This window comes from Anomaloglossus baeobatrachus, chromosome 6 (genome assembly GCF_048569485.1).
Source record: "Anomaloglossus baeobatrachus isolate aAnoBae1 chromosome 6, aAnoBae1.hap1, whole genome shotgun sequence".
NCBI lineage: Eukaryota > Metazoa > Chordata > Amphibia > Anura > Aromobatidae > Anomaloglossus > Anomaloglossus baeobatrachus.
In genome coordinates, this window is record NC_134358.1 from 152574033 (window position 1) to 152596098 (window position 22066).

General features: G+C 47.6%; 1 protein-coding gene across 1 annotated transcript in view; it reads right to left on the minus strand.

Moving 5' to 3' along the window:
• Positions 1 to 2462: 2462 nt before the first annotated feature.
• The window catches only part of TTR (transthyretin), a 33913-nt gene continuing 14309 nt past the window's right edge, over positions 2463 to 22066 (minus strand). Inside the window, exon 4 of the mRNA XM_075316046.1 lies at positions 2463 to 2579. Coding sequence (XP_075172161.1) covers positions 2463 to 2579 — 117 coding nt within the window. The remainder of the gene's footprint in view (positions 2580 to 22066) is intronic.

The window sequence follows — 22066 nt, forward strand, 5'->3', positions numbered from 1 at the left end:
ACTGTTCAGCTACCTGTAGTGCTCCAGCTACTGGACCCCTTACCATCATCAAGGAGTTCGGCCCAGTGGATCCACCTCCTGGGTCTGTCCGTCCACCTGGCCCTAACATAATGCTGTTCCATATCTTTGCACTACATGTAATTAAGTGTTACTTCACATGGATCACATCAGTGTGCGGTCTGTGTGACATCTGTGCTACCAGCAGAAAAAGGACATGTCACCATGTGGAGCACATGGCCATGTGTGTGCACCACATGGACCTATGGTCTGTGTCAAAACACGGACGTGTGCGCAAGATTCTACGTTTGTCTGTGTCTCTGGTACGTCTGAAACGGACCACACATGTACCGGAATCACGGATGTATGAAGCAGCCCTATAAGATAGCCAAGTTGATTCTCTATAAAATGAAAGTAGTCTCACGCTCAAAGCTGTAGTTGATGTGAGATACGAAACCTGAAAGTCAAGAGTTCAAATCATTGTTACCCTTTTGATTGTTACTGTAAAAAGGAGAAATAATCAGATTTCTTATAGTCTATGTCTTGGACATGGCAGGTCCTGACCTGCGGGGTGACGAGTCTCCTTGAACGCAGGAGACCGCAGTGGATCGTGCCCACGATTAGGGTTCGGTGCGCTACGGTCTCTCACGTGTGTTCTCCCTACGAAGGAAACATGCGACCCCACAGTAAAGAATTGACATGCTGTGGCCTTGAAATGCTGCAACGCAGGTCAGATTACGCTGTGGGCTGTACACGCAAAGTGGGCATGAGATTTCTATAGATTCCTCTGTGCTTGTACTGTACATCGCAGCATCACATCGTTTTGGAGGCAGCTGCAGCATGTGTGGTGCCCCTGACCTGGTCAGGCACCACTGAGTACTGCACCCATCCTGGGACAGTGCTTCCAGGTGATCCTAAAGGCCAGAATGAGGTGTGTACGCACAGACACATAGCAACAAGGTCTCCCACACCTTTAGAGGGGACCCTTGGGTAGTCTCCAGAGGGGGCTAGCTTTCAAATCTCATCAAGAGGTGAAGCGGAGGGGCTGGGAGCTAAAGGGCAGAGGCTGTCAGGAAAGGAGGAGAGCCAGTCTGGTAGTGGTGAGCGGCGGTTGCCAGGGTGACGCGCGCAGCCACTAGTCAGACCCTGCGCGAGTGTAGTGACAGTTAGTGGGGGAGAACGGTCACCGAGTTAGGACTGATAAGAGGTGCTCCTGGTGACTAGGCATGTACAGGGAACAGGTCCCTAGAGCAGACTCGAGTTTAACTATCTGCTAAACCTGGCCGGTGAGGGGAACTACAAGTTCCTCACCAACCACACAGAGTCCGAGCCTCAGCAGCAACACAGGGACCCATAAGAAGACAGAGCCTGAAGCCATCTCACCTGGTGCACGCTGCCGGCAAACGGGCCAAACACGGGGGAGAAAAGGCAGTTGCGACTCCCTGGATAGACCCCCATGGACTTCAAGTCAGGGAGTATCCGAACATAGAAGTGCTAGGAAGGCAAGCTAACTGTTACCCTCAGACTGGTCCGAAGGATACCTGGTCCTATCTGGTTTATCGCAGCATCGCTCACCATAACGTCAAAAAGAGTGAGTAAAAAACAGTTAAAGACTTTTGGACTCTGCCTGAATTATTCCGGACCCGCTACTCTGCTCACCCGAGCCCCTGGGGCCTCACGGGAGGCCACACCACCTGGCTGCAGACATCATCAGCCCTAGACGCTCGCAAAACTGCAGCGGCGGTCATCCACATCTCTGACCGCAAGCCGTGAGTGGCGTCACAACACATTTAAAATAAATGACATTACCTGTTGCCAGACTTTAGAAGACCTGTGGCGTCCCCGAACAGGATCATCACCCCTGGGGCGTCACACATGCTGCGTCCAAAACGCTGTAAACACTGATCTTGGGCACGCACCCCTATAGTTCTTGAACTATTTAGTTATTCAAACCCACATTTGTTATTTTGTTGAGGCTAGATACACACACCAGTTTGTCACAGACCATGACATGATGTCGACTTGCCATGAGAAAAAAAATTGTAGATGGACACCGCCTCATTGTCTACCACTAGTGTGAGTGCAATGTTTTATCGGATTGCACTAGTCCGTGTTAAATGCAAGTGGGAGCGAGGCCTCATACTCTGCCTATTCCTCCATCTCCTTGTCCCGGTGCGGACCCCATCTAGAAATAAATAGGAGCAGTTGATTTAATGGTCATATTCATAGTAAATTCCTTGAAGACCTGAACTTGCTGCAGACTGATCATACCAATGTATATATGTACTGTATATACATCAAACATTAAATGTTACATCTAAAACAAAACTTTATTACAAGTGAAGTTTTCATACAAACATTAGATTGTTTTGAAAAAAAAAAAAAGAAAGAAAGAATAATAATGTTACCTACAAAATGTCATGTAATATGTGTATATGGGTGAAGACAAGCAGTGACTGTACAGGTTATGTGTGGGTTTCCACTTGTTCACTGACCACTGCAGTTGTGGAGAAGGAATAGGGAGTGAGGAGCACGGCAATGGTGTAGTGACGGTGACCGGCGTCATTAGCAGTAAACACCACCTAGGAAGGAAGCAAAAAATATTCAGTGTTAAAGGCAAATACAAGCGGGTTATTATAATGTCTGCTGATCATGACAGTGACCACAATGCAATAAATACATTCTGTCAATCTGTTAAACAGACAGGGTACATGATGGCTTCAGCACCATTCATTAAAAGAGCTGTCCACTACTGGATAACCCCTTATAAATAGGCTTGGGAAGGTGAAACATAATGCAAGAAACCACTGCTTTTCCATTCCCAGTTCCCACTGGATTGCTGAGATCAACATCTGTTGGGTGCGCTCATGTGACACCCCGCCGGATGGTGATGAATATGGAGGAGCAGTGCCAGTTATGTTTTTAAAATTTTCTTCATTTCCCTGAGCCCATGTAGTTAACAACAGCTTTAATGTTACAGTTTTCTATACTGCTTATAGTGCTGTTTCATTGTGGGGAATTCGAAGTTAAGTTCAGGATTCATGGCAGCTATGTTGATTTACGTGCATGGTGTAGCTCTATGTAAATGTATAGTATTTGACTATTGAGGTAACTATGAAAAACCAGGCATGTTGGTTATTGTTGGGCCTAATAACTAGAGTCTTCATTTAGAAGTCAAGTGTAATCAGCTTGTGGGATCGTGGTCCATAGTTCCACTTCAGACAGAGCTGTTGACTGAGGGAGATCTAACAGCTTCAAACAATGATGACACAAAACACTTAATGCTTACAGTTCATACTTTTGGGCCTTGCTAGGTGATACCACAGCAGCACTTTTTGCCATTCTCCAAAAGTACCCAAATGGCCAATTACATGGTTTCTCTCACTCAGTGTGGCCTTCAGTCCACCAATGCTTTCTGAAGAACAAGGCCGACTGGCTTCCACTTCATACATAAACAAGCTCAGACCTTACAAGGGCAATCTAACATCTTCCAAACACTAAATGTGGATCATCCAAACTTGGCACCTTGGCATCAAACCTGTCCCATTTATCACCTCCAATCTGCTCCTCCTATGAATGTTAATCAAAAAAAGACTGTGGAGCCTCTGTTAGGAGTCTCGACACAGAAAATAGCCAGAATCCCACTCCACAGTGATAAGGGGGAATACCCCGAAACAGCTGTGTGTGGATGTATACCTGGCCTTGGTATTTCCCTTGTCATGTCTTTAAACTTGTCAAAGAGTTGGATATTGACTAAAATGGCCACTTAATATGGTGATTACAGTGGTCTGCTAAAAAGAGCCCCTCCTTGGCTTGGTCCTTCCCGGAGGGATATCTGGCTATTTTCTGTGTCGAGACTCCTAACAGAGGCTCCACGGACTTTTTTTGATTTGCATACTTCCCAGGGGGCAATGCACCTAGGATTTCACAGTGTTGAGCGCCTTTGATGGCTGCTGGCAGGGTTTTCTCTGGCTGGTCTCCTCGAGATCAGTGATTGTTTTCTCTTGCTGGTCTACTAGGCATTGCTCCTACCTAGCCAGAATCCTACTCCACAGTGATGAGGGGCAATACCCCGAAACAGCTGTCTGTTGATGGATACCTGGCCTTGGTATTTCCCTTGTCATATCTTTAAACTTGTCAAAGAGCTGGATATTGACTAAAATGGCCACTTAATATGGTGGTTACGGTGGTCTCCTAAAAGGAGTGACTCCTTGGCTTGGTCCGAGCAATGAAGAAGAAAATAAAATGTGCAAAAAAAGTGGGATCACCAATATAACAAATAACATCATTTATTAGACACAAAAAAACAAACATGGACATGCATTAAAAACAATTAAAAAAGCACAAGCTTATAATCATATGTTTGGTGTCAATGGTATATGGCACCAAAAAACACCCCACACCCTCAACAAGCCCAACAGCCCAATGAAAAGGACGTAGCCCAGCATACAGGTTCAACCAGATATAATGCAATGAGGCAGGTGAATAAAATACCACACCAAAAAATGCCCAGACGTCAATAGAATAGGTAACTGACTAGCAATACATTGCAGTAAATAACACACATGGGCTGAAACACAACAATCACCTGTCCCAAGCAAGTATGTAGAGCCGGAAGAGTGCAAAGACGCACGCTGGTGAGAAAATGAGGGCTGGAGGCGAGAAAAATGCAGAAGAGGGGGTGGGGTGATGACCCCACGCGTATCGCTACAGCAGAGTGTAGTTTCCTCAGGGGAAAGTGAGGAATGCCATGAATAGTGTGTCTTAAATACAACATAAATTGATTAGTAAATTGTTTACCAGCATGGAGATAGGAGGCAGAGAGGAATCACCATGTATACCGAGAGACGCCGATGGACGCCGCCATATTCACCATGTGATGCGGTCAGGTGGGGTCATGACATGAGAGTGCCATGTACTGCGCATGCGCTGGATCAATGACGCTCGTAATCAAAAAACCTCATATGCGCATGCGCGACGCTACGGGCGAACAGAACACACATAGTTCAATCACATGACTACAAGCCATGCATCACGTCACTCATCAGCGCGCATGCGTAAACACAATCATATTCCAAGTAGTACAGGTTCCTATAAAGCATCAAACGCATATAAGCAGAGAGAGGTGCGCATACATAATACACAGCACTGTACATGCCATAGTGTCATAAGCAGCGTCATGTAAGTAATTTATTATCCAATGCAGGTGCAGAAACGACGGCACTCATTACAACAGGAATGAACTCATACAAATATTGAAATGACCAGAGATCTGGACTCTGGATGCGGCGTATAGGGCATGGTTCACATGAAAGCTGTAAAAATGTCAATGTGACGCCAATATGGCAGAATGGACCACCCACTGCACAAGTAGAACACATAGATGAAAGATACATCCATATGTATGAGAGATGTGAACAGCAAGAGATGATTTGTTTGGCGCACCTTCTGAGGTGCTGGCACAAGATTCTTTTCAACAGTTGTCGATTGAGCTCACTAATTTACATAAAGCAGTCACCAAGACATGGTGGAATGTTAAGACTCTGGAGGAGTATGTTAAAATGGGTATTGTGCCTCGTGGCCTGAGGGTGCAGATTTTCCCTGCCTGGGAACCAAACGCAGGGTTTAAGAGCACATGGGAAGCAGGCCTTATGAAGTGCTCAGATATAATTTTGAACATGTTGATTGAACATGACAGGGCGTTGTTAAATGACATCAAGGATAAGATCAGGGTGTGTGAGTCCAAGTTGAAAACATTTGACCTCAATACACAGGTCCTTCCCTTTCAGCAACAGCTTAAAGTCTCTATTGAAAGGTATGAGAAGGACATTGTTAGGGGCAAAAAACAAAAATTCTTTAGAGACAAAAAGGATTTTGAAAATGGCGCCGTTTTTCGATTGACACATCATGGCAATCAAAGATTTCGGAAAGCTGTCACAATGGGTCACAGTGGATCAAATATTGCAACCCGTGATTTATCCTCAAGCGATTTTTTGTCCTCGGACAACAGCGACAGAGAAGGCCCACCAGACGAGGTAGACGTAAATGTACCAAACACATCAGGGGGTGTGTTACATCAGACACGACGCAAACAATGGCCTACAACGTCCAACAGGACAACGAGGAACAGGAAGAAGTGGTGATGGAGGACGGCACGTGCTCCACGAACCAGGAGAACAACTTGCAAGGTAATCTGCAGATTATTAATTTAACTAATTATCAGCTGTCTGAAGAAGAATTGAGTCTCTTGTCCAAGGGTCTTTCTTTTTCACCCACTAAGGTACTTGATAAATTCGAACTCACTAAGGATGTGTACCTATTCTGCAGGCAACTGGTTCTCAAACTTATGTACCATCAACCTGGAGTTGTTGACACCTTACCTGTGGAGGACAGACAAGCTTTTCGGGATCTGTTGGAGCTCCTAGAGGAGAGCGATGGGCCTGGAGGTAAGAAGTTGCCTTTCACATCAAGACTTCCCTCTCAGGCTACACCATCATTCTCTTTGTTCCCGGCAGTACAAATCTTTTTTGAGACTATGTGTCGGGATATACAGAATCTAAGGATTGTGCCTTTTCAGCAAAACAACCTTACTGCCGCGGAACAAAAAGCTCTGTCCAGACTTGGGAAGAATACCTCATTTATCATCCGTGAGGCGGATAAAGGAGGGAATGTAGTGTTATGGCCCGTGGAATTGTATACAAAGGAAGCTATCAGACAACTTGGCAATCGGGTTTTCTACACTATCCTCCCCTCAGACCCCACTGATGCTTATAAGGCAAAGCTGGACAGACTCTTGGGTCGGGCTTTTGACTTGGGCATCATTTCCAAACGGGAAAGAGATTTCCTTACTACACGCCATCCTACAATCCCTACGTTTTACATGCTCCCGAAGGTCCACAAATCACTGGTGGACCCACCGGGAAGGCCCATAGTATCGGGCATAGGGAGTTTGTATGAACGTCCATGTGTGTATTTGGATTTCTATTTGCAACCTTACGTGTTCACTCTTGATTCCTATATCAGAGATTCAACGCATTTGATCACTCAATTGGAGCAGATTGAATTAAAGGCCGGAACCCTATTGATCACTATGGACATTGAATCCTTGTACACGTGCATCGATCACAACCTTGGCATGCAAGCAGTTACCTATTTCTTGGATCGTCGTTCAACAGGTGACAGAAAACACGATTCTTTTGTGTTAGATTTATTACAACTTGTCTTACATAACAGCTTTTTCGTGTTTGACCGTGTTTTCTATAAGCAGGCGTCTGGGACTGCGATGGGCGCCCGGTGTGCCCCTTCGTACGCCAATCTATTTTTAGGTTGGTGGGAGGAGGCACACGTGGCGCCCACCGCTTCGTTCCAGGGGCATGTGTCACATTGGTTTAGGTACATCGACGATGTTCTGTTTTTCTGGGTAAGTGAGCGTGCATCGTGTGAGGATTTCATTGCCCAGCTGAATGAAAACCCGTGGCACATAAAATTGTCATCAAATATTTCAACTACATCGGTGGATTTTCTCGATCTGAGGATTACGTTGGAGAATGATCGGATCACGACCTCTCTGTTTCGGAAACAGACTGCAACCAACAGTGTGCTACACTACACTTCGTTCCACCCCAAACATGTTCGGGATGGAATACCCAAGGGCCAGTTCCTGTGGGTACGTCGCAATTGCTCCGAAGTGACTACATTTAGGAGTGAAGCACAAGATCTGACCACACGTTTCCTCAAGAGAGGCTATCCACGTAAAGTGGTTTCCAGAGCCTTTCAACACTCATCTAATATTTCACGGTCTGATACCTTCCATGGCCGCCAAAAAACAGAGATGAGTACTATCAATCTTGTGACAACCTACAACAATCAATGGGACAAAGTACGACAGGTTTTGGCAAAAAACTGGAATATTCTTCTCAGTGAACCCAGGTTGGTCCCTTTTCTTAATACTTGTCCGAAATTGATCGCTAAACGTGCTAAAAACTTGAAAGACCTTCTCTCCACAAGTCATTTTAAAAGACCCACGGTCCCTTTGGGTCGTGGAGAGAGATTGGTCGGTTCTTTTCCATGTGGGGACTGTTCTATCTGTCCTTTTCTTGCTGCTGATAGGTCTGTACAAATTTCTATCTTTCCAGGAACTATCACAACTAAGGTTTATTCCAACTGTCGTACCAAAAATGTTGTGTACCTTTTGATTTGTGACTGTCCCAAATTGTATGTTGGACAGACCACACAGGAGCTCCGGCGTCGGATTCAACACCACTTTTCGGACATTGGATGGGCGAATAAGGATCAAGCTCAAGGTAAGCCCATTACATCTGTGGCTAAACATTTCCTTGATGCACATAATGGTTCGTTTCGCAAGGTCCGTATCTTGGTGCTTGAGTCTGTCCCACTTAATATTCGGGGGGGCAGGATGTCCGATGAGCTTTTGAGAAGGGAAGCTAGGTGGATTTACCAACTACAGAGTCTTTCTCCCAATGGCCTTAACGAGGAATTACTATTCACAGGCTTTTATAAGAAATGAGGGCCCGCTCGTGTCCAGTTTTGGAACCCTGTTCCTGCCGTAGGGGCCAGTTAAATTTTCCTCGCTGGCCTGACACCTACTTGTTTCTGGGTCACCTTGTCTTCCCCAGTGGTTTTCCCCCCCCCCCTTTTCTTCTGTGGTGAGGAGGAGGGGGGGTTGTTGTTCGGGGGGGTTTTCTCCTTACTGGTTTATTCATTTGTGGGTTTTTCCTTTATTTATAGGTGGCATTCCCACACCTGGGAGGGTCGGATCCCCTGCGATGGAATAGTGTGCGTAACCATTTCTCTACGCTTGAAGATTCCTATTTGATGTTGGTATGCTCTCTGAGTGATGAATTCTGGTCCATCTACAGTTTCATCTGTTCATCTCTGGCTGTGTGTTTCATCAAGCTCTTTTGGATCTACGGATTTTTCTACATCATCGTGACATCTTCCTGTTTTTTGTACCCAAGAATCCCACAAAAAAAATAAATTTTTTGTGTCTCATTAGGAACTATGCCCTACTATGAAGGTTTTCTTTTTCCTTCACAGAGTCTTTTCACGTTCAAGGACTTTTAATTGTCATCATATATTTGGTCCATCTGTCATTCAGCTGGTCTATTCCGCCATAATAGTATCATGTTTACATTGTTTATTGTCTCGATGTGCGTTAAGCCCTACACTATCTTATTTGCTGCATCTGGAATCCAGACCTCTGGGTATCTTAATATCCTTATGAGTTCATGTGATGAGTGTCGCTTTCTTTGCGCATGCGCTGGACAATGACTCACCTACAGTATGTCGGCTGTGATGGCATAGGTTACTTCTATGCACTCCCAGGCGACATGTGTTAACATCAGCATCTTTTGCTGTTCATATCTCTCATACATATGGATGTATCTTTCATCTATGTGTTCTACTTGTGCAGTGGGTGGTCCATTCTGCCATATTGGCATCACATTGACATTTTTACAGCTTTCATGTGAACCATGCCCTATACGCCGCATCCAGAGTCCAGATCTCTGGTCATTTCAATATTTGTATGAGTTCATTCCTGTTGTAATGAGTGCCGTCGTTACTGCGCCTGCATTGGATAATAAATTACTTACATGACGCTGCTTATGACACTATGGCATGTACAGTGCTGTGTATTATGTATGCGCACCTCTCTCTGCTTATATGCGTTTGACGCTTTATAGCAACCTGTACTACTTGGAATATGATTGTGTTTACGCATGCGCGCTGATGAGTGACGTGATGCATGGCTTGTAGTCATGTGATTGAACGATGTGTGTTCTGTTTGCCCGTGGCGTCGCGCATGCGCATATGAGGTTTTTTGATTACGAGCGTCATTGATCCAGCGCATGTGCAGTACATGGCACTCTCATGTCATGACCCCACCTGACCGCATCACATGGTGAATATGGCGGCGTCCATCGGCGTCTCTCGGTATACATGGTGATTCCTCTCTGCCTCCTATCTCCATGCTGGTAAACAATTTACTAATCAATTTATGTTGTATTTAAGACACACTATTCATGGCATTCCTCACTTTCCCCTGAGGAAGCTACACTCTGCTGTAGCGATACGCGTGGGGTCATCACCCCACTCCCTCTTCTGCATTTTTCTCGCCTCCAGCCCTCATTTTCTCACCAACGTGCGTCTTTGCACTCTTCCGGCTCTACATACTTGCTTGGGACAGGTGATTGTTGTGTTTCAGCCCATGTGTGTTATTTACTGCAATGTATTGCTAGTCAGTTACCTATTCTATTGACGTCTGGGCATTTTTTGGTGTGGTATTTTATTCACCTGCCTCATTGCATTATATCTGGTTGAACCTGTATGCTGGGCTACATCCTTTTCATTGGGCGGTTGGGCTTGTTGAGGGGGTGGGGTGTTTTTTGGTGCCATATACCATTGACACCAAACATATGATTATAAGCTTGTGCTTTTTTAATTGTTTTTAATGCATGTCCATGTTTGTTTTTTTGTGTCTAATAAATGATGTTATTTGTTATATTGGTGATCCCACTTTTTTTGCACATTTTCTTTTCTTTTTCATTGCTCAAGTCTTCTCTAAAATGTGCTAGTGACTTTTTATGATCCCTTTTTTCATTTCTATATGTTATTTGTGTCTAGTGCCCTCCCACACCTTAGTGCTTACAATCCTTGGCTTGGTCCTTCCCGGGGGATATCTGGCTATTTTCTGTATCGAGACTCCTAACAGAGGCTCCACGGACTTTTTTTGATTTGCATACTTCCCAGGGGGCAATGCACCTAGGATTTCACTGTGTTGAGCGCTTTTGATGGCTGCTGGCAGTGTTTTCTCTGGCTGGTCTACACGAGATCAATGATTGTTTTGTCCTCCTATGAATGTTGTGATAGAGTCCTAGCAGCATCACATTCCAGATCGCTATATTGTACCTATACTGGTGCTTCATTTTGATAAGTGACCAGAATTGTCATCACTAACTACTCCCTACTGTTTCTTCTAGATCTCTCTGCTACTTTTGACACTATGGATCACCAACTCCTTCTAACTATGCTCTGTTCTATCGGCATCAAGTACACTGCTCTCTGCTGGTTCTTCTCCTATCTCTCGGGCCGCTCTTTCACTGTTTCATTTGCCAGCTCTTAATCATCTCCTCTGACCCTCATCTTTGGGATTCCTCAAGGCTCAGTCTTGGGTCCCCTCCTCTCCTCTCTATTCACCGCCCCTATCGGAAAAACCATCAGCAGATTTGGTTTCCAGTATCATCTCTATGCTGATGACACTCAATTATATACATCATCTCCTAACATCACCACTGTATTACTATGAAATACAAGGGATTGTCTGTCCACTGTCTCTCAAAGCATGTCCTTCCTCTATTTGAAACTGAATCTCTCCAAAACTGAATTTCTTGTGTTTACTCCCTCTGCTAACCAACCTTTACCCGACATCACAATTACCTTCGATGACTTAATCATTACTCCCAAGAGGCATGCTCTTAGGGTTATATATGACACAGAACTTTCCTTCATTCCCCATATACAATCACTCGCTCATATCACCTACATCTTAAAGGGAACCTGTCAGCAGAAATTTCGCCCAAAACCTAAAAGATTCCCCCTCTGCAGCTCCTGGGCTGCATTCTAGAAAGGTCCCTGTTATTATTGTGCCCCATGTGAGACCAATATAAAGACTTTATAAAATGGTACCTTTTTGTATTCAGATACTGTAAATGTGACACGGGGGCGGGCTCTCTGGCGTCCGTTATTCTGCCTCCTGGTCCTGTATGCCGGCCCCATCGCTCCTTTCCATAGCTGATGCACCGCCCACTGCTCCAGCCATCCCCGCGCATGCCCAGTGCCAGTCTCACAGGACTGAGCAGTGTGACCGCTGGTGACGTGTGCGCAGGCAAGTGATTATGGGTGGGGCTGTGATTGTTATCAGCAAGTACCCGCCCATAATCTCGTGAGCGCGCAAACCTCACCAGCGGTCACACTGTGCTCAGGGTAGTGCTAGACTGTATGGGCTGCTTCCAGGGATGCTTCCTTTTGTCACGTGATAGGGGCGTGTTCAAAATACTATCACGTGACAAAAGGGATAACAATCACAGCCCCACCCATAATCACTTGCCTGCGCACACGTCACCAGCGGTCACACTGCTCAGTCCCGTGAGACTGGCACTGGGCAATGCGCGGGGATGGCTGAGCAGTGGGCGGTGCATCAGCTATGGAAAGAAGTGATGGGGGGCGGCATACAGGACCAGGAGGCAGGATAACGGACGCCAGAGAGCCCGCCCCCGTGTCACATTTACAGTATCTGAATACAAAAAGGTACCATTTTATAAAGTCTTTATTTTGGTTTCACATTGGGCACAATAATAACAGGGACCTTTCTAGAATGCAGCCCAGGAGCTGCAGAGGGGGAATCTTTTAGGTTTTGGGCGAAATTTCTGCTGACAGGTTCCCTTTAAAAACATCTCCAGAATTCGACCATTTCTCGCCTTTGAAACTGCAAAAACCCTTACTGTTGCTCTTACTCATTTTTGTCTGGACTATTGCAACTCTTTATTGATTGGTCTCCCTCTAACCAAACTTTCTCTACTCCAATTCATTCTGAATGCAGCAGCCAGGGTCATATTCCTGTCCAGCCACTTCACCGATGCCTCCATCTTATGCCAATCACTCCACTGACTGCCCATCAGCTACAGAATACGATACAAACTTATATCTCTCACCCACAAAAGCTCTCCACTGTTCTGCACCACTGTGCCTACAAGTAGTATTCAACCCCCTGCAGATTTAGCAGGTTTACACATTCGGAATTAACTTGGCATTGTGACATTTGGACTGTAGATCAGCCAGGAAGTGTGAAATGCACTGCAGAAAAAAAGAATGTTATTTCTTTTTTTATTTTTTTTTTTAAATTGTGAAAAGTTTATTCAGAGGGTCATTTATTATTCAACCCCTCAAACCACAAGAATTCTGTTTGGTTCCCCTAAAGTATTAAGAAGTATTTCAGGCACAAAGAACAATGAGCTTCACATGTTTGGATTAATTATCTCTTTTCCAGCCTTTTCTGACTAATTAAGACCCTCCCCAAACTTGTGAACAGCACTCATACTTGGTCAACATGGGAAAGACAAAGGAGCATTCAAGGCCATCAGTGACAAGATCGTGGAGGGTCACAAGGCTGGCAAGGGGTTCAAAACTCCCAAGGAGTTGGCCCTACCTGTCTCCACTGTTGGGAGCATCATCCGGAAGTGGAAGGCTTATGGAACTACTGTTAGCCTTCCACGGCCTGGACAGCCTTTGAAGGTTTCCACCCGTGCCGAGGCCAGGCTTGTCCGAAGAGTCAAGGCTAACCCAAGGACAACAAGGAAGGAGCTCCGGGAAGATCTCATGGCAGTGGGGATATTGGTTTCAGTCAATACCATAAGTAATGTACTCCCACCGCAATGGTCTCCGTTCCAGACGAGCCCGTAAGGTACCTTTACTTTCAAAGCGTCATGTCAAGGCTCGTCTACAGTTTGCTCATGATCACTTGGAGGACTCTGAGACAGACTGGTTCAAGGTTCTCTGGTCTGATGAGATCAAGATCGAGATCTTTGGTGCCAACCACACACGTGACGTTTGGAGACTGGCACTGCATATGACCCCAAGAATACCTACCATCCCTACAGTCAAGCATGGTGGTGGCAGCATCATGCTGTGGGGCTGTTTCTCAGCCAAGGGGCCTGGCCATCTGGTCCGCATCCATGGGAAGATGGATAGCACGGCCTACCTGGAGATTTTGGCCAAGAACCTCCGCTCCTCCATCAAGGATCTTAAGATGGGTCGTCATTTCATCTTCCAACAAGACAACGACCCAAAGCACACAGCCAAGAAAACCAAGGCCTGGTTCAAGAGGGAAAAAATCAAGGTGTTGCAGTGGCCTAGTCAGTCTCCTGACCTTAACCCAATTGAAAACTTGTGGAAGGAGCTCAAGATTAAAGTCCACATGAGACACCCAAAGAACCTAGATAACTTGGAGAAGATCTGCATGGAGGAGTGGGCCAAGATAACTCCAGAGACCTGTGCCAGCCTGATCAGGCCTTATAAAAGACGATTATTAGCTGTAATTGCAAACAAGGGTTATTCCACAAAATATTAAACCTAGGGGTTGAATAATAATTGACCCACACTTTTATGTTGAAAATTTATTAAAATTTAACTGAGCAACATAACTTGTTGTCTTGTAAGATTTATGCATCTGTTAATAAATCCTGCTCTTGTTTGAAGTTTTCAGGCTCTAACTTATTTGCATCTTATCAAACCTGCTAAATCTGCAGAGGGTTGAATACTACTTGTAGGCACTGTATATCTCATTCCTCATCTCTGTCATTCTACCTGCCCATTCCGCAAATGATCTTAGACTAACATCCTCCATAATCCAAGCCTCGCACCTCTGTCTCCAAGACTTTTCCCGGGCTGAACCAGTTTTCTGGAATGCATTACCGCAAAGGATGCGACTCATATCCATCCCCCATGTTTTTAAGCAAGTGTTAAAAACACATCTCTTCAGAAAACCTTATTATCTTAACTCCCTAAGTTAACTCTCCCTCACCTGTTCCACCTTCTAAATGCTATTCATTACCTTCTCCCTCCTATTTCTGTCCTCACATCCTCCATACAAACAACAGCACGTAAGTGCACTTAAATGATTGTTATCTGATGACCGTATCATTCAACTTTATATGAAACCTATAATTTATCATAATTATGGCTGGACCATATACTACAAGCACGTTCTACCTTTTGTATCCCCCTATTTCCCTATAGATTGTAAGCTTGCGAGCAGAGCCCTCATTCCTACTGTAGTTGCTGAACTATGTGCTACTTTGTTTTTTTTTTGTTTGTACAAGCCCCCGCTTAATTGTAAAGTACTGTCGAATATATTGGCGCTATAAAAATAAACTTTATAATTATTTATTAGGCTATGGGCGCACATAGCGTTTTTTTTACGCTGTGTTGTTGTGCATTTTTGGCCGCAAAAAACACACAAAGACGAAAAAAAACAACCTGCGGCAAAACCGTACCGGAAAAAACGCATGGGTTTTTACCGCGTTTCGGTGCGGTTTTGGCTGTATTTTGCTGCGTTTTTGATCACTGCGTTTTGATGCGTTTTTTCAGTCCAAACGTAGTAAAATGCAGGAAAGAATTGACATGTCCATTTTTTTTTTAGCTCAAAAACGCAGCTAAAAAAAAAGTTGTGTGGGGACAGCAAAAATGAAAACTCATAGACTTTGCTGGGGAAGCAAAGTCATGCAGTTTTGAGCCCAAAAACGCACAAAAACGCACCCAAGAAAACGTGCAAAAACACCACGAAAAACGCTCAGTGCGCACATAGCCTTACTGTGAGAGGACATGGGATCCTGGTGCGTACCATTCCACCAGTCTAGACAACCCAGGACCACAATGTGTATAGTCAGTATAAAGCACACAATAACACAACATATCTACATATATTAAGTATAAATAAATATACACAGCCCAACTGTCTCGTAAATAGAAGTCTCAGTGATCGACACACTTGTTTTCCCTTATAGGGGTGCCTACTTACAAATTAGGGTCAGGGAGAAAGTAAAATGGGCAGAGTCTAAAAATCCCTGTGCTCTCAATGTGCTGAAATCACTCAGGATGGACATGGTGGGTGGGTCATGACGCATCTATAAGGGATAAGCAGGTTACCATGTTAAACACCCCCCGTACCATATTTACTTAAATAAAGACGATAACCACGACTTTATTGCAGGAATGGCCACAGCTTTATTTTTCAACCGTATATATGTATACCAAACTCGTGGCTCAAACATGCCACCCATTGTTAAACATAACCTTATACATATATACCCCCTTAATAACCAAAACCACCGATAGATCCATCCGAGAGGGAAACCATCATTCTTAACCCCCTGGCCGTAACCTCCAACCGGCCCAGAGGACCACCTCGGCCGTGACCAACCGGCCCGAGGTGAGGGTTAATAACGTTCCATCGTTAATAACCCCCACCCAGAACCTGCAGGACCTCCGCCCACAAGTTCCCATCCAATCCGAAGCCACTCCCCTTGAGCGACTTCGTACCAACAAACCGACTGTCGGTACTCCCAACCTCTCAGACGGACCCATCACCCCGCTGTGACAACAAAACAAAACCATCCATTTTTTTTTTTTTTTTGATAAAACAATCACCCTTTTCTTTTTTTTTTTTATATCCTTTTCTTTTTTTTTTTCTTTTCTTTTATTTAAGTATAATTTTCTTTTTTTTTTTTTTTGTAATTTTTATAAAGGGCGGGTGGGCACAAAGTTCACGGCGACAAAAGGGAGGTAACATTTTCTACACCCCCTTTTATACCTCCTACTACATCCCCACCCCTTCCTTGCTCTCCTCCAATCCCCCCTCCAGTACCATCCACCAATCCTATGCCCCCATATACCTCCCCCATCCTAACCAAACCCTTAACTCCTTACTACCCTGCACCCTCCCGATCGTCATGGGCCTGTTCACCCCTATGGGGCTCACTGCTCTTCTTGACGCATCTATAAGGGATAAGCAGGTTACCATGTTAAACACCCCCCGTACCATATTTACTTAAATAAAGATGATAACCACGACTTTATTGCAGGAATGGCCACAGCTTTATTTTTCAACCGTATATATGTATACCAAACTCGTGGCTCAAACATGCCACCCATTGTTAAACATAACCTTATACATATATACCCCCTTAATAACCAAAACCACCGATAGATCCATCCAAGAGGGAAACCATCATTCTTAACCCCCTGGCCGTAACCTCCAACCGGCCCAGAGGACCACCTCGGCCGTGACCAACCGGTCCGAGGTGAGGGGTAATAACGTTCCATCGTTAATTACCCCCACCCAGAACCTGCAGGACCTCCGCCCACAAGTTCCCATCCAATCCGAAGCCACTCCCCTTGAGCGACTTCGTACCAACAAACCGACTGTCGGTACTCCCAACCTCTCAGACGGACCTATCACCCCGCCACAGTCCGGCCAAGTGACACCTTACTTGGCCCGGGCCCTCCACACGCCCAGCGCTTGCTCCAGACCATCCCTCAATCCCAACATCCACAAATGTAAACCCACGTCCGTGAGATGGACCCCATCTCGCCTTAGATACTGTTCAGTGGACTCCTCCAGTTCTCTGTGCCGCACCACCAAACCACCATTCCGCGCCACAAACTTGCCAATTGCCCGGTTTAATTTGCTCCGAGCCCTGTTAATACGGTCCACCGACCTACCAAAACGCCACTGCGTCCGAGCTATAATATCCGACCAAACAATAACAATGCCCGGGAACGCCCTCCACAAATGTAACAGATCCAGCTTTATGTCCCTTTTTACTTCTCTCGCCGACCTCACTCCCAAATCATTCCCTCCCACATGTAAAATCAACACATCCGGGTCACGATCCATGCGGCTATAATAAGCCACCTCGGGGCGCACTCTACCCCAGGTCATGCCCCGAATTCCAAGCCACTTTACTCGGGATTCCGTCACCGCCACTCCGAGCTGCCGACCGTCGCGACGAACATCCGCCCACAACGTTCGCCAATACACATAGGAGTGCCCGAGGATCCACACAAGGCATGGACCTACAAAATACAAAAACCACGAATGAAAACAGCAACAGAACAAGAAAAATATCGCAAAAATGCCAACAAGGACTCCCCCACTTACAAACCATCACCTGACCAAGTGAGGCCTAATGTACAAGCGAAACCTGGAAGACTCCCACCTCCCAATCCGCTGGATCCAATCCTCACTCAAACCCCACCTAGCGGCTTCCGTTGCCGCCCCAATCCGGAAGGAGTGAGACCCGTACTCACTTGGCTCCTCCCCCACCTGTGCTAAAGCCATCTTCAGCACCGCAATGAATTGGTAACGGGATAAAGCAAATCCGTCCGTATGCCTAAGGAAAACGCCGGGGTAACCACCGCGCACCCTTAAAAACTCTGAAACCTGTACCACCGGGCATAACTGGTGCCCCGGTAATGCAAACAACACCACTAAGCGCCCCCGGCCCCTCTGATCCGTCTTTGAAAAACGAAGCCGACATTCCACCCTTTCCTCCCCCAGCATTACATCCTCCATCAGCAAACCACCCATCGCTTGCTTAGTTGGGCTGACCAATTCACCAATGCGAAAGGCCCCAAAAAACGCCAATACAAAAGCTACCGAAAACAACACCCGCTCATAAGGAGATGAACACAACTCCCTTAAACACCCCACTAAACGAACCAACAATGGCAATGACACCGGCCGCCTCATGTCACGCGACTGGGCCCCTTTACGAAAACCCTTATTGCCTGCCGCACCAGAAAATCCTTAGTCGCATCCCGAACCCCTTGCATCTGAAACAAGAAGGCCAACGCTGCCAACTTGTAACCAATCACCGAAACGGACCGACCTGCCGAAAAGTCCCCACTAATTAACGTCAGGACCCCCAACACTCGGCCCCTGTAACCCGGCTCCATGAAGTCCCCACTTTCCAACTCTGCCCATTCCTTCCAAACCGCCTGATATCGGCACCAAGTAGCCTCGGCCACCGATCTCCTAATTCCTTCAAATGCTATACCGATGCCAGGCCCCACAGCCATTCCGGGCAGGGTTCTCCATCCGTGTCTGCTCCCGGCACCAACCTCCTGAACCTGCAAAACTGAAACCGTGATAGCGCGTCAGCCACCTCGTTTTGAACCCCGGGCACATGCCGAGCAACCACGCAAATGTTTAACTCCAAGCAACGCAACACCAGATGCCTTAAATACCCCACAACCGGTGGGGATTTTGCCGACAGTGCATTGATGGAATGCCCCACCGCACTGCTGTCACAATGCATGCAAACCCTTCTTCCGGAAAAAGCGGGGCCCCACAACTCCACCGCCACAATAATGGGAAAAAGTTCCAGCAGCGCCAAATTCTTTACCAAACCTGTTTCCACCCAAAACCGTGGCCACTTTCCCACACACCAGCGCGTCTGAAAAATTGCTCCAAAACCTGTTGCGCCAGCCGCATCAGTATACAATTCCAGCTGGCTATTGGACAATGCCTCGCTCATCCAAAGGGTCCGACCGTTATACCGGTCCAAAAACTCCTCCCAAACCAACAAATCCCCCTTCATCACCTTGGTCACTCTGACAAAGTGATTTGGAGCTTTCACCCCCGCGGTTGCGCTCACCAGTCTCCTATTAAATATCCGCCCCATCGGCATAATGTGACAAGCGAAATTCAATTTCCCGAGCACTGACTGCAAATCCCGCAACCGCACCTTCTTAGCCCGAGACAAAAACCGCACCGACGCCTTCAAATCCATAAGCTTCCCCTCCGGCAACCGGCATTCCATCGCCAGTGTATCAATTTCGATACCTAAGAAACATAGAGCCGTCACCGGCCCTTCCGTTTATTCTTTCGCCAACGGAATACCTAGGCTCCGCGCAATCCGCTCTAACGTAAATAACAACAAGGAGCAAACCGAAGAGCCCGCCGGACCAACGCAAAAGAAATCATCCAAATAGTGAATCACTGAATGGACTCCTGCCACATCCTTGACTACCCATTCCACAAAAGTACTAAATGCCTCAAAATAAGCACACGAAATGGAACAGCCCATCGGCAGGCAACGATCCACATAGTAATCACCATCCCACATACACCCTAAGAGATGAAGGCTCTCTGGATGCACCGGGAGTAAATGAAAAGCTGTTTCTACATCCGCCTTTGCCATCAGGGCCCCCCGCCCTGCAACCCTTACCAACTGCAAGGCCTTATCGAACGATACATAACATACCGCCGACAACTCTGGTGATATCCCATCATTCACCGACAGTCCCGCCGGATAAGATAAATGATGAATGAGCCGAAATTTGTTCGGCTCCTTCTTAGGTACCACCCCAAGCGGGGAAATCCTTAAGTTGGAGAATGGCGGGTCCCGGAATGGGCCCGCCATCCTCCCTAACTCCACCTCCTTTTGCAGCTTTTCCTTCACCACCTCCGGATGTTCTTTTGCGGACCTCAAATTCCCCGGGCGAAACACCGGCGCCTCAGATTCAAACGGAATCCGAAAACCGTCCGTAAAACCACTTGCCAACAACTCTGCCGCCTGAACATTTAAATAGGGAAGCATCGCCTCTACCCTCACTGGCGTCCTCCCTTTTTCCAGACCCCTCCCCCGCCTTTCCTTTACCTTTCTTGAAGCACCTGGCCAAGGAGTGGGAACCTCCACATCCGGAACACTCATGTTTGAACCGACATGAGGCCCCGAACTTACACTGTCCCTCGTTATATTGCCAACAAGCCCCCTTTTTCTACCCAGCCGGGGACCCACCGCTCGCACCTGGGCTCCCGGCACCCCCTCGAAAGGGCTGAGCCGGAGCCATCATTAATTACATCCACAAGGAAATATCCTTGTGACCCCACTGGACACCAGGCCGCAGAGCCTTCCGTTGCCGGAACTGCTCGTCATATCTTAACCACCCTAAACCTCCGTACACTCTATACGCCTCCCCTATCGCGTCCATATATCCAAATAGGGCGGAACAATGCTCCGGCTCCTTTTCCCCGATCATGCTGGCTAAGATCGCAAAGGCCTGTAGCCAGTTAGTAAACGTCCTCGGGATCAACCTATACCTTCGTTTTTCTTCGTCCTCTTTCTCCTTTTTTGTATCACTTGACTTCACTTTATCCAAATTAAACTTCTCCAAGGGAAGCAGGGAAAAATTTTCCACATACTCCCCTTTCCATATCTTTTCCCTCACCTCCTTTTTCAAATGGACCCCTAACTGACTTTCAAAACACACATGAATTTCACTCCGCACCCTATCGTCCAACCGCACAACCTCATCCTCCTTTTCTTTTTCCTTTTCCGCCTCCTTACTCGCACCCACTTCAGCCGCCCCACCGACCGCCTGTCCCGCACCTACCGCCGAGGTAGGGTCCCGCGCCGCAACCTCGCGCACCGGCGCCTCTGTCTGCACCACCTCCGAGGGGCCCACCCACGCCCCCACCGGAGCCCCAGGCCCACTCCGACTTACCCGCTTCCCAGACAACCCCTGCAACACCCCCAAAAGCTGCCCCCAAAACTCCGGGCCCGGTAAACCTGACTGTCCAACCGCCCCCGCCCCCTGCGTAACGCTTCCCGCGGAGGAACCCCCGCCTGCACTACCCACAGCATTAAACATTTCTGTCGTCCGCTCACCAGGCTGCCGTTGAACCGAAGTCGGAACAGCCGTACCACGATCTTCCTGCTGCCGCTCCATCCGACTCGCCGCTGCCACCGACCCTTCTTCCTCTCCGGAGTCTGAACTGCTGCTTCAGGCCACAGGGGGGACCAGCAAGGGGACAGCCCGCACCTGGCGGCCGTCGACCCCCACGGTCACCGCACCCCGCTCCTCCGGGCGTCTCCTGCTGGACCTCATTCTTTTGGCGCGACGTGGCGCCTTACCGCCGTCCATCCCTGCCGGTCTCCTGTGTGACTGCTGCGCCGCCGCTGCATCCTCCCCGCTCCGTGGGCTCCCTCCCTGCCGGCTGCAGGAAGGCCGTCCTGCTCCTGACACACGCTGGGAACCCCCCCCAGCCCGATCCTTGCTGGGGGGGACCGTAATCCGGGACCACATCAGGCCCTCCGGGCCACCGTACTCCTCCCCCGCTCGTCTCTGGCTGCCGCTGCGCTCTACATCTGCTGCCCGTCCTGAGTTCCTCCCCTGCTGCCTGCAGGGAGTCTCCTCCGCAGATCCGGGATGCTGGGCTCCACCCCCGGCCCGCACATCACCGGGGGCTGCCGCTACTCGGGTCCGGGGCCTTGCAGGCCGCAGACCAGAAGTAGGCCTCGCCGAAGCTCCGCCAACTTCCGACCCGCGGGATCTCCGGCGAGGATTCCTCCCGGCGGCCGGCAGCTCCACAGAGGCAGATGCGGGGCTCCCTTGCCCCGGAGGGTCCCCGAAGGGGCTCCTTGATCTCCTGCTCCCTCTCCCGCTGGGGGAGTAGCGCTCCGGCGGCCGCGCCCGCCGAGCACGT